General features: G+C 39.1%; 1 protein-coding gene across 1 annotated transcript in view; it reads left to right on the top strand.

The window, feature by feature from the left end:
* LOC147361955 (ATP-binding cassette sub-family C member 4-like) overlaps positions 1–14,193 on the top strand; it is a 215,456-nt gene that overhangs the window by 176,298 nt on the left and 24,965 nt on the right. The window contains exons 27-29 of the mRNA XM_086330262.1: positions 1,560–1,649; positions 7,812–7,984; positions 8,411–8,516. Of these exons, the coding sequence (XP_086186388.1) occupies positions 1,560–1,649; positions 7,812–7,984; positions 8,411–8,516 (369 nt within the window). The remainder of the gene's footprint in view (positions 1–1,559; positions 1,650–7,811; positions 7,985–8,410; positions 8,517–14,193) is intronic.

The raw sequence follows: 14,193 nt of genomic DNA, 5'->3' as shown, positions 1-14,193 counted from the left end.
AAAGCACCAATTCTTTGGCCCTAAGAATTGCTGCTGCTGCTGCTAAGTCGCTTCAGTTGTGTCTGACTCTGTGCAACCCCATAGATGGCAGCCCACCAGGCTCCCCTGTCCCTGAGATTCTCCAGGCAAGAACACTGGAATGTGTTGCCATTTCCTTCTCCAAAGCATGAAAGTGAAAAGTGAAAGTGAAGGCACTCAGTCGTGTCTGACTCTGTGCGACCCCATAAATGGCAGCCCACCAGGCTCCCCCGTCCATGGGATTTTCCAGGCAAGAACACTGGAGTGGGGTGCCATTGCCTTCTCCGAAGAGAAGCCTTAGGCCCCGGTCATTGACATTCTCTTTGCATGTGTGGAGATGTTTCATTCACAGATGTGGAAAGATTCCAGATCATGGGAAGACTGTTTTACCAGTAGAGAAAATAGCCTAATCTTTATTCTTCAGTGCCAATGTGAAACTATTTAATAGTTCTGCTTTGAGGCACAAACCTGAAAGGTTATGACTATGAATGGAGCCAGTATTCTTTGTCTCCAGGGGAGAGAATTTTAATCCAGGACCAAAGACAACCACTTTTGACCACTCAGAGCTTTTGTGTAGCAAAGTTTTTTTTTTAACATAACAGGGATAGAGAAAGCTTCCAGCAAAAGGCACTGGAAGGGCGGGCCTAGGAGAATAAGTACCAACTTGCTAATCTTTAGCAAGGCTTTATATATTGTTAGTGAGATGCTAATCATAGATAAAAGAAACACAAGGCTGGCTGATAGAACTGCACCAGGCTCCTCTCCCATAACATACATTCTGAGATAGCATCTGCAGGAGGGGAGCAGTCTCCCACTGAAGTATCTCTGGGTGAGATAAATTGTATCCATAAAGCAGCTGACATTAGTTTTTAAAGAAAAGCAGGTTTCTAAGAAAGATAGATTTTTTCATTAACATAGCTTAAGAGAGGATATTTCCTTGAGCAAGATATACTGTTTTGCTGAGCAGATATTAGCTGGAGGTTTGAGAAAGTTAGTTTCAGATAGTCCCCATAGCAACACAGGATTTGAGAAACCTCCTGCTATGCCAAGGAATGTGCCTTTTTGCCTTCTCCCCATCTTTGGAGACCCTAACCTCCATACCTGCCTGACTATTAACCCTTTCAAACCTCAACTAATCATGCTCTTGGTATGTCCTAGTATCACACCAGAATTGACAATTTATCTAGTGCTGTTGGTATAAAATTTCTCAAATAATTATATCCTCATTTTTTTTTAAATTAAGTAGGCATTACCAGTGAGGAATTGAAAAAGTCAAATCTTCCTTTCTGTTCTTCAGGTTTTTCTTAAGGTGACACACTTCAGAACTTTCTTTTGTTAGTGTTCAATGGTCCAGAGGGTATTTTGCAGTACAGTTTATACAACTGAAAATTACTTTAGAGATACTGTTTTTGTAAATGGGCATTTACAACCTTATTATTAAAGATTACAGTGAATTTTGATTTTGTTCATTTTAATTCTGTAAGTATTGGAATAAAATGGATAAAGTTGACTGATAACATTTACTATTTTGGGTTATTTAGGAACCTGTTTTATTCACGGGAACAATGAGGAAAAATCTGGATCCTTTCAATGAACATACAGATAAGGAACTGTGGAATGTCTTAGAAGAGGTAATTTATTAAATTTATTAATTCGTTAGCATCAGTATATGTGTGTGTACATTTATAACACTGCAGGCAATTAAAGGGGAGCTTATCCATGTAACTGGTAAACTTTGTTTACCTCCTAGCAGAACATCGATGACCTGTGTATTGATTTTGATGAAAAGCAAGAATACAATGCCTCATATTTCCACTGTAGCTTTCCCCCTAGAATCCAAAGCAACTAGACACATTACCTTGTCTTTGTGTTGTGTTGTGTTCAGTTCCAAAGCCGTGTTTGACTCTTTGGGACTTCATGGACTCCAACATGCTAGGCCTCCCTGTCCTTCACTATCTTCCAAAGTTCGTCCAAGTTCATGTCCATTGCATCAATGATGCCATCCAGCCATCTCATCCTCTGATGCCCTCTTCTGCTCTCAATCTTTCCCAGCATCAGGGACTTTTCCAATGAGTTGGCTGTTCGCATCAAGTGCCCAAAATACTGGAGCTTCATCTTCAGCATCAGTCCTTGGAAATGAATATTCAGGGTTGATTTCCCTTAAGATTGACTGGTTTGATCTCCTTGCTGTCCAAGGAGTCTTCTCTAGTACCACAGTTTGAAGACATCGACTCTTTGGTGCTCTACTTTCCTTATAGTCCAGCTCTCGTAACCATATGTGACCACTGGGAGGACCATAGCTTTGACTATAGCAGAGCACTAAACTAGATTTTTAAATTATGGGTTTAAATTCTATTGGTTACCTAGTGAATTTATTACCCCAAATACCCTGTAATATTCATTTTATTCCTCAGGTATTAGGGAACATCTACTAAGTAAAGACAATAATAGCTTTTCATTATTAACTGAGAGATAAATGAGATCATACTACTAAAATAGTGTGATGTTTCATAAGTGTTTATAAGGGTAAATTATACAGTTGGAATGTGATAATAATTATATATTGACTGCTATTTTAATCCTGCAAGTAACAGAAATGTTACTTGCAGGATTAAAGTAAATGCCAGTAACAGAATCCTGGAGATTTTGTGACATTTTTTATAGTTTTAAGTTCATTTCTAGAAGATGTTCTTCTACTTGTGTAGTGTTTCCCTTTGGACTACTTCTTTGAATCTCCTCACCATTTCATGAAATGGATTTTGAGTGTTAAATGTTGTTAGTTGGCATATTTTAATATAAATTATTTTATGCGTTTCCCTCAGTTTTGTAAATTGATTCTAAGCTACTTATGGCAGAAAATGTATCTCCACCCCTAAACTATAGACAGATTTTAAACCCTCATAGGACTTAGCTCAGTCTTCTGCTTTTAAAAAGTAAGCACTTAATAAATACTTAATGTTTGATTGATCTCTTCAGTTCAAAGAAGCATGGCTATTTCTCTCAAAACAAAAATATTTTTTGTTTTATTCCCACAAATCCCAATGACACAGTGTTGTTGTTTTGAATTGGTACTTCTTGTCATTTAGTGTCACCCTTTCTGGGGTAGCTCTCAAATCTGTAGTACACAGATGAATTTGACTGTGAGCAAGCCGACTTGAAGGCCTGGCAATCTCCTGCCAATATTTCTGGTTTCTGAAGGATGTCAGCACTGAATCTCACACACCCCCCCTGCTTTCTAGCAACTGTGAGGATTTTATGCTCTTATATCAGGTCGATTGCTTCACCTTCTACTTGAGAAGCAGTGGACCTCTGATTTCATTTAAGTCAGTGAGCTTTTCTACAGTGAAATTCTAGAAGAGAAGAGGTAGAGAAGTTAACCATCAAATGTAAAGAAAGATGGAAGGATCCACTTCTACTGGACTCGGAGGAAAGATTTAATGATGAAATTAGTACACACCTTTCAAAATACTAGAAGTATTGGTAACTTATTTTCCAATTTGTTTCCAAGCCTGAGATCTCTCTTCACAGATCCTCCAGTAGTAAAATTACTGTAGAATTTTAGAACACATTGTTCCATGGACAGTGAAGAAACATTAATTGGGAGATAAATCCTTTGAAAAGCTATCTTAAAACTTGGCTCTAACATATTTAATTCATCTGTAGGAGTCAAAATCAAAATAAAATGTAGTGGCCTCTGAATTCTAATAATGATGAAGCACTGGAAGTGGTAGACAATACTAAGATCTACCTTTAAATAAAGTACATTTGGAAATTTCTGTAAATAGAAATAAACATGAGTTTATTTCACAAAGTGAAGTGTGTGGTTTCCATATGCCACTTCCAGAAGTGGTCCTGTTACTTTAGTGGTATCTCCTAGGGAGGAATCATCCCATCATTGTATTTCTCTAGGAATTGTTCCTTTATGACTTGTATGTGATATTCTAATTGTTAGAATATCTACTAAATCTTTCACTGATAAACATGCAAATGTCATAAAGAAATACTTCCTATAGTAACAGAGTGATGAGATGATTTGTCAGTCTAAGTATAACTCAAGCAAAGAGATCAATATTTAGGTGGATTAACACCCCCCAGCTATTGGTTTATAAGTGATGCCAAACAAATGGAAAATGTGAACCCTAACTCAGAGTCTTCCTGAGAGTAGGAAGGCACCACTACATTTTCTTCTTTAAGAACTTCAGTTAAAAGTAAAAGAAGATTTTTAAATTTATTTTTAAATCCTTAGTTCTGTCTACTCTTTCTCCTTTGACTAATTTGGACACTCAGAAGGGAGACAGTTTTATGAATGCTGCCCATCTCATCTTAGTTATTTTTTTCAAGGTATTCTGAAAATACATTTTTTCATGTAATGATAAATAGCTTACTGTAAATTGAGGAAAATTCATCAGAAATTAATGCTGATTGGGACACCTAAAAAGCAAGGGCAGCTCTACCAATATAACATGAGTAGTGCCTGAAGATGAAGCACTTTATCTCTTAAAGGTTAAGGAATCATGTTAAATAAAACTCTGGAAAAGAAAGGAATATATATATATATATATTTAATATACATACATATATATTTAAAATAGTGACTGATTCACATTGATGTACCAAAGAGACCACTGCAACATTATAAAACAATTGTCCTCTAGTTAAAAAAAAAAAAAAACACAAAACAAAAAAACAACCAAGAACTCTTGAAAATAATCAGCAGTATGTTGCTTCTGTTAAAAAAAGAAAACAGCTTTGATCCTGGAATAGACAACTAAGGATGGCATGCCTTATGAAAACTGTGAAGAAATAACCCAGTATGTTAGATGTTGATAGTATCTCTGTTAGGACACAAGTGTGTCTCATCACACAGGAAACCAAGATTCAGAAGTCTGGGTGTCAGCAGCCTGTGCATCAGGAATCATGTGATTCAATCCTGGCTGTGGAGACAGCTCACATGTCCATTTCCCAGGACCTTGTATTTAGGTGAACGGGCTCCCCGCTTACTTCCTTTACTGCTGGTCCTGCTCTAGTAAAAGCTCTTCTCCATCTGTTGATTGCATTTCGGTGTCTCTTCCAGCCCACACCAACCTTTCTTTTTGAAAAGTAAGAAGGTTCTACAAAATGTGGAGACCATCTGACATCTCACGATCTCCTGTGAGGGGCATTGGCACCTGGCTAGTAGATACAGTATATATAGTAGGTTACTGAAATCATGATACTAGAAATGGTTGTCTTATAAATTCAGATTATTACTTTCAGTTTTGCTGTAGCTTATTACTTTCCCAAGCTCAAAAACAATCTCAAGCATTTTATACTGAGATATATAGTTTTCAATAGTATTATTCTCTCTGTTTTCCTTAAATTATACCTTTTAAAATGCCTTCCACAATTGCATTATGATGTTATGGTATCTTGGAGCCAGTTAATTGTTAGAAGAATATATTTTTTTATGCTTCCTTTTAGTAAGAAAATAGTATTATATATAAATTTTCTGTATGGATTTGTTTCCTAATTTATAGGAACAGGTGTCACAAGATAAGATACACTTATAGCTTCATTCATACATCCAACAAAGATTTATTGAGAACCTTTAGACAAGCATAGTTGCAGATTCTAGGATCATCACAGTCATCAAAATTGATAAAGTCTCTACTATTTAGCTTAAACTCTTGTGGAGAAGATGGAAAACCAGTCAATGCATGTGTAATAAATTCTCAGTGCTGATACATGTGAAGAAGAAAATAAAGCAGAACATGAAGAGAGGCCAGCTGACAGCATTATTAATAATGGGCAATATCTGTTGATTTCTTTTTATCAACCACTACAAACTCTACACATACTGATTCATTTTATACTCTGACGATGTTAGCAAGTGCATACCTTTATTATTTCATCTTCATGTTAGTCTCATTCTTACAGTCTCAGAAAGCAGTGTTAACTGGAAAACATTTTCACCTTACAAAAGCCTCAGTCCTTGTAGGCCAAAGTGGAAAACCTGAAGGAAAGTAAAAAAACAACAAACAAACAAAACAGCTTAGTGATGAGATATCATCCAAATTGAGAGCAAGTGTGAGATCATTTCTTTAAAGTTAAGACATCAGTCTTATGAAAGACCAATTTGATGTACAAAGATCACTAATGTCAGCTCAAAGGAAAAGTGATAAAAGCTTTGCCGCTGTCACACCTTTGATTAGTCCCATCATTGGGTGCAGATGTATGAATTTGTTTCATAGATAGAATACTAAGTCCTCTTCTTTGTAATGGAGGAAAGGGGGTGACTAAGCTGACATCTTCCGTTTTATAATTTTCACTACAAGCACTTGCATCACAATCCAAATCTTACCCTTTAGTTTCTGTAAATATCAATACCATACTTAATCCTAAATCAGAATTCCCTCTTGCTGAGCTTGAACTCCATCAGGAGCATAATTCAGGATCATATTCATAGAACCACTCCAGCATTTAGGATACCATGAAAATGTTGTCATTTCACCCCTAGTGTTTTGTTATTTGACACCGTAATTCTGGGTCCCTGCTCACTGGCCATCACTCATCAATCTGTTGGTCTCTTAATCTGAAGTATATTTACTTTTTGTTCTTTAACTTCAAGCATAGTATGGGTTTGATTCTTATTCCATAATATTTCTCCAAAACAAATATTCGTTGAAATGACTCCTAACAACCAGTGACTTTCAGATTATCTCCGGCAGTTAAAAGTTTATTTTATTTAATCTTATGATTACAATTTTTAATTTTTTTTTATTGAAGGATAATTGCTTTACAGAATTTTGTGGTTTTCTGTTATACATCAACAAGAATCAGCCATAGGTACACTCATGTCCCCTCCCTCCCAAACCTCTCTCCCATCTCTCTCCCCAACCCACCCTTCAGCCTATTACAGAGCCCCTGTTTGAGTTCCCTGAGTCATACAGCAAATTCCCATTGGTTATCTATTTTACATATGGTATTGAAAATTTCCATGTTACTCTCTCCATACAACTCCCCTTCTCCTCCTTCTCCTCCCGCCATGTGCATAGGTCTGTTCTCTATGTCTGTTTCTCTGAAACTGGAGCCTATTATACACAATGATTGCAGTTTTTTTCAGAGTATATTAATATAAACACCACCCATAGCCATGGTCTGGGGGAAATAAGATGTTATGTTGTGTCCAGTTTTTCCTGAGTTTTCTCACTGCAAAACATTTATGATATTGAAGAAAATCCATTTGACTGGAAAAACAGATATGGGGTTAAGTTTTGGAAGGAACCAAAGCCAAAGTAGGCTCCAGGTTTAATAATATATGAGGTACAGTTTGCCAGTGTTTGAATTTGTATTTTTTTAAACCTAAGATCTTCCAAAATGGTAAAGTACTGATAAGATTATATCTTTAGACAATCATACTTCCTAAAATAATTTTGTTAAAAAAAATTTCCCTTAGTGTACTAAGATCTAGGGAAAATAAACTTTGGGAAAACTGTAAAGATCCTTTTAACTTTTCTGTTTAGATCAGATTGGGAGAAATAGCTTCATTTCTTAAAAGACTTCCTTAACTAATCCCTGGTGGGGTTTCTGGTGGATGTCCTATGGCAGGGATAGGGGACACTGAGATCTTTCTGTCCTGAGTTGACTCTACCATCTTTCTCAGTGAACGCTCCTTGGAAGGAGCTCTCCCCATCAGGTGGCTGTACACGTAAGATACACAAGAAGTCCTGAGGATGTCAAAACTCTAACATATGAGGCTTATCTCCTTCAGCAGAAATTTGTGTAGGAAAATGTTCTTCTTTCTGTATCCACAGGTACAACTTAAAGAAACCATTGAAGGTCTTCCTGGTAAAATGGATACCGCCTTAGCAGAAACAGGAGCAAATTTGAGTGTTGGACAGAGACAACTGGTGTGTCTTGCCAGGGTTATTCTCAAGACAAATCAGATATTGATTATTGACAAAGCCACATCAAATGCGGATCCAAGGTAAAGGGCTGAGGTCTATGAAACCTGGAATCTGAATTTTAAATGTGGTAAATGGAAAATGTTTGATGATGCTTAAAGATGTTTTCAAGTGTTCTCTTTGTCCCAAAGAAATATCTTGATAAAGTTAATTCTAGAAAACAAAGAAAGAAACTAAAGCATGTTATATGGTATTAATATTGTTATGAGACTTCCTATGAGAGCAGAATTCCTAAATGTAGCTTCTGATAATTTCAAGGGAAGAATATTTCCCCTTGCTTTATGAAAAATGGTAAATTTGTAAGTAGACATTTTATACTTAGTTTTTCAGAAACAAGATTAAGTCATAAAGCATGGATTTTAAAAAAATCATTATTGTATATGATATTTTTAAGTCTTAAGTCTGCTTTTCCTGTCTTTACTAACTAAACTGAACTTCTTTGATTCCAGAACTGATGAGTTAATAAAAAAAGCAATCCATGAGAAATTTGCCCAGTGCACTGTGGTAACCATCACACACAGATTGAGCACCATTACTGACAGTGACAAGATAATGGTAAGAGCCTTACCTGTGGAATTTCAGTTATTTCCATTTTCATTCAATTTTGCAAAATATCCTTCCTTGTAAAACTTTATAGGAACCTCTAAATAGTTAACTTTCTCTCAATTTTTCTCCATTCCTGACAATAACTTGTATACTTAATTATACCTTCAGAATGTGCTATTAAATAATATATCCAATAATTTCATATTTTCACATTAAAAATTTATTTACACTGTCATTTTTCTTAAAGATGGCCAACCATGAAAATATTCCAAATCTAAGATAAGTCTCCATATTTCAGAGTAGTAGAACATGGTCATTTTTACTATGCCACAGTTGTTTCATTATTTTTAGATTCCCAGAATCAAAAACTGAGACCTTTGGGAATTCCCTGGGTGTCCAGTGATTGGGACTTCATGCTCTCACTGCCAAGGGCCAAGGATCCCTGGTTGGAGAACTAAGATCCCACAAGCCACATGGCATTGCAGATTAAAAAAAAAATAGCCTTTTATTTAGATTACCAGGAGGCTGTTGACTAAAGTTGAAGGATTTCTTAGCTGTTGCTGTCAGAGTGAATTCCATGAGAAGAAAGGGCCTGGTGAAAAAAACAAAGTATTTTCACAGAAAGCACTTAATAAAGGAAATATGTCACATAGCAATTGGAGGGCTAGAAATGTTAGAAACACTGAGTTAATAATTTTAGCAGGCAGCTACTGTGTCCTAGGACAAATCTCCAGACCCAAGAACTCAAGAGGAGAGGCCCTAAAGAGTCGGTGCTCAGACCTCCATGCAGCAGTCACTACCCAGGTGCTGGTGATATTTGTGAGGGAGCAGGATGGGGCTGGTTCTGCACATGCTAATGAAACCTGCAATCTGGAGTCAGGTCCCACTGCTGAGGTGATGCTGCAGGATTAGCAGAAACTAGACAGTCTGTTCGGAGAAGGCAATGTCACCCCACTCCAGTACTTTTGCCTAGAAAATCCCATGGACGAATGAGCCTGGTAGGCTGCAGTCCATGGGGTCGTTGAGGGTCAGACACGACTGAGCGACTTTACTTTCACTTTTCACTTTCATGCATTGGAGAAGGAAATGGCAACCCACTCCAGTGTTCTTGCCTGGAGAATCCCAGGGACAGGAGGCCTGGTGGGCTGCCGTCTGTGGGGTCGCACAGAGTCAGACACGACTGAAGCGATACAGCAGCAGCAGCAGCAGACAGTCTGTTTGCTCTGTGAGTCCCTCTAGTGCTCCCTACTGGGAGGATCTAACAAAGAGCCTGTTGGCCAAAAGTGAAAGTGAAAGTCACTGGGTCATGTCTGACTCTTTGTGACCCCATGGACTGTACAGTCTATAGATGTCTCTAGGTCAGAATACTGGAGGGGGTAGCCTTTCCCTTCTCCAGGGTATTTTCCCAACCCAGGATTGAACCTAGGTCTTCTGCATTGCAGGCCGATTCTTTCCAGATGAACCACAAGGGAAGCCCAAGAATCCTGGAATGGGTAGCCTATCCCTTCTTCAGGGGATCTTCCCGACCCAGGAATCGAACCGATGTCTCCTGCATTGCAGGTGGATTCTTTACCAAATAAGCTGTCAGGGCAAAGTGTTTCTGAAATGTGATTTGCAAAGAGCCAGCCTCTGCATCACAGAAGAGTATAGAAAGAAAGTTATGTCAGTGCTGAGAGACTGTAGATAAACAACTAGCAAGTCTCTTACATAGTAGATCTGGACTCAGCACACAAAGCAGGCTCTAAGCTTTGGTGTTTGGATATCTGTCTAGTATCTTTCCTGTAATTTTGATTTGCTCTTTCTTCCTCAGAAATTAGTATTTCCTTGCTTAGCTTTGTTTTCCTCCTTCCTCCCTCCCTTCCCCTTTTCTCTCTTTTGTCGACTTCTCTCTCTCTTTTTCTTTTCCCTCTGTTGCTGAATTTCCATAAATCTTAGGATGTGGATTTATAAAATGACAAGGAAAACCATTCCTCGAAGAGAAATCTTTGGCTGCAAATAAGCCCTAAGGAATTCAAGTTGTTTTCAAGCTAGTTCCCAGCCTGTGGAACAAGCTAATATTACTCATTTTACAGATGCTAACTACTATCACAAGATCCTGCAGTATCCAGTGTTGCTGATTAGAGATGAAGTAAATAGATAAGGAAAGCCTGCACAGTGCTTAAAAGGCAGCAGAGTCAACTTTTATTTCAATGGTCTATACTAAATAGGTCAGTCAGTATATACTAAACAGGTAATGCTGCTGCTGCTAAGTCGCTTCAGTCGTGTCCGACTCTGTGTGACCCCATAGACAGCAGCCCACCAGGCTCCCCTGTCCCTTGGATTCTCCAGGCAAGAACACTAGAGTGGGTTGCCATTTCCTTCTCCAATGCATGAAAGTGAAAAGTGAAAGTGAAGTCGCTCAGTCATGTCCAACTCTTAGCGACCCCATGGACTGCAGCCTACCAGGCTCCTCCATCCATGGGATTTTCTAGGCAAGAGTACTGGAGTGGGGTGCCATCACCTTCTCTGAAACAGGTAATAATCAGTAATAAATGGTCAGTAATACTCAAACTTCCTTATGTTCAGGGATAATGGAGTTGCCTCTTTTGACTTCTTGAGCAGTTCCTGGAATATCACCTCCCTCCCTATTCCCCATGCATTGTCAGGTGGGATCACCAGTGGGGACGCTGAGTAGATACCAGACTGTCAGCCTCAAGGCTGTGCCTGTGGCCTCACTCTTGTGAGCTGGCCATACTTAGGAGTGAGTTCTGGAGAAGCAAATGACAAAAGTGGGGCATCTGCAACCAAAGGGATGCTCTAGGCTCAAAGCGGTGTGTCTGGTCACCTGAACTGAAACATCTCAGTTAGAAGCAGGCCTCTCCTGCAGAGTTTTATGAGGGACCTGGTGACATTCCAAGATTTTAGGACAGTGACTTTGAAATGCCAACAACTTTGTTTAGCATCAAGCATCCTTAGTCGTTTGTTTTTGTTCTTGAGTGCTAATTGGAAAAGTAACCTTTTATTTCTACTCTTTACCTGTCACTTTGTTATTCTTATGTCTCAGCACTGTATTTTGCAGACTGCCCTCCAAAGGCATACTTCTTACACAAGGAATGATTGATGCTGTGAAATTTCACTTTTGAAACCCTTTGTCAAGCTTTAGAGGCAGCAACAGAAAGATGACTTGATCTCTGGTGCGAATAAATTCTTTGCTTCTAAATGTACCCTGGAGATGTATTTTTGGGGTTTGGTATTACAGCATTCATGGAAGCAGCTTCCTGTTACTACCTAATTCTTATACATGCTGTCACTTTGGAATGTAGCCTCTGTGGTAGCTCAGATGGTAAAGAATCTTCCTGCAAAGCAAGAGACCTGGGTTTGATCCCTGGGTGAGGAAGATTCCCTAAAGAAGGAAATGGCAACCCACTCCAGTGTTCTTGCCTGGAAAATCCCATGGACAGAAGAGCCTGATGGGCTAGAGTCCATGGGGTCACAAGGAGTTGGACACAACTGAGCAACTAATACTTTCACTTTGGAATGTATGATTGGTTAAGGAAACAGTCAAAAATGACAGCATTTGGCAGACGTGTCAGTTGCTTAGTTCTGAGTCTTTATCTATCAGTACTTGATCCATAGTTGTAAATGTCTAGTTCACAAGTACCTCCTTAATCAATCATCTTTGTTGCCATTATCAAAATACATCCATTTGTTTAATGTTTTACTTACCAGTCAGTTCAGTTCAGTTCAGTTCACTCAGTCATGTCCGACTCTTTGCGACCCCATGGACTGCAGCATGCCAAGCCTCCCTGTCCATCACCAACTCCCAGAGTTTACTCAAACTCATGTCCATTGAGTCGGTAATGTAACCTCAGATTTTTCCCTCTTTGTCAATATGTTCAACAAGTCCTTAACCTAGTTTTACAAAACAGTTTACAGCCCGGCCCTTCCCCACCTTTCTAGTTTTGTCCCTCTCTGCTCCCCCTCCTTCCTTTACAGCTAAAACCACACTGATGGTGTTTCAGGTCTCCAAATGCAGTCTCTTACAGTGTGTCCTTTCTCAACTGTTGGTGGCTTAGACTAATGTCCCTGCAGTGGAAATGGTGAGATGGCTGGATTTGGGATAGACACTGAAGTGGAGCCAAGTGATGGACTGAACTTGGGATCTGAGGGAAGAGAAGGGAAATACAAGGGTTCTCTTTGGAGCCTGTGATGATGACCTTGGTTTTCCATGGTGACCTTGACCTTCACTGTGGAGGTGACCTTCCTGCTTCTGTTTTAGGAGACCTTCAGTTTAAGGCTCTCTGGTCAAGGTCATCAGTGATGTCACAAGGAGATCCCAGTAGGAGATGTAAATCTGGCCACTTGTTTACATCTTGGTCTGACCTGGTTGCAGCTGATGACTCCTCTGGTAGGAGTAGAAACAATCCTCTAGCTTCAGGGCTGGAGAATCGTCCTCTGTTCTACACCCACCCCAGGTGTAAACCTTGTATTATTTTCTAGAGCTTTGGATTACCAGTCAACTTTCAATCAGCAAAAACACCATAAATATTGTTCTTTCTCAAAACTTTGACTTTTGAGGCACCTGTTTTTCTTGATTGATTTAGAAATACAGGAATATGGGGAATGGATAAATTAGGAATTTGGGATTAATAGATACACACTACTACATGTAACAACAAGGCATGACCTTGCTGGGATGTTAAATGAGTGCAATTGTGTGTTAGTTTGAACATTCTTTGGCATTGCCCTTCTTTGAAATTGGAATGAAAACTGACCTTTTCCAGTCTGGTGGACACTGCCAAGTTGAGACATGCAAATCAAAACTACAGTGAGATCTCGTACCAGTCAGAATGATGATCATCAAAAAAATCTACAAATAAATGCTAGAGAGGGTGTATAGAAAAGGGAGCCCTCCTACGTTGTGGGTAGAATGTAAATTTGTGTAGACACTATTGAAAAACTGGAGGGATTTTCCTGGTGGCCCAGTGGTAAAGAAACTGCCTTCCAATGTAGAGGACTTGGATTCAATCCCTAGTTGGGGACCTAAAGTCCCACATGCTCCAGATGACTAAGCCCACACACCACAACTACTGAGCTCGTGCATCACAATGAAGATCCCTCATGCCACAGCTAAGACCCAGCACAGCAACAAACAAACAAATGAAGAGAAACTATGAAGGTTCCATAAGAAGCTAAAAACAGCCCCTGTGTGATCCAACAATTCCACTCCTGGACATATACCCAGAGAAAAACATGGATACCTGCACCCCAGTGATCACTGAAACACTGTTTACAATACTCAAGACATGGAAGCACCCAAATGTCAATTGACATATGAATGGATAAAGAAGATGTGATATATACACACAATGGAATATTGTGCTGTGCTGTGCTTAGTTGCTCAATTGTATCTGACTCTTTGTGACCTCATGGACTGTAGCCTGCCAGTCTCCTCTGTCCAGGGGGATTTTCCAGGCAAGAATACAGCAGTGGATTTCCATGCCCTCGTTCAGGGGATATTCCCAACCCAGGGATCAAACCCTGGTCTCCCGAATTGCAGCTAGATTCTTTACCGTCTGAGCTACCAGAGAAGCCCACGATGGAATATTACTTAGATATAAAAAAGAAATAATGCCATCTGCAGCAACATGGATGGACCAGGAGATGATCATATTAAATGAAGTAATTCAGACAGAGAAACACAAAT

The sequence above is a fragment of the Bos grunniens genome, chromosome 12, assembly GCF_055505025.1.
Source record: "Bos grunniens cultivar Pamir isolate PY7600 chromosome 12, Bosgru_T2T1.0, whole genome shotgun sequence".
NCBI classification, from domain to species: domain Eukaryota; kingdom Metazoa; phylum Chordata; class Mammalia; order Artiodactyla; family Bovidae; genus Bos; species Bos grunniens.
The sequence above is the reverse complement of the archived record's forward strand: the minus strand, read 5'-3'. Positions and strand labels throughout refer to the sequence as shown.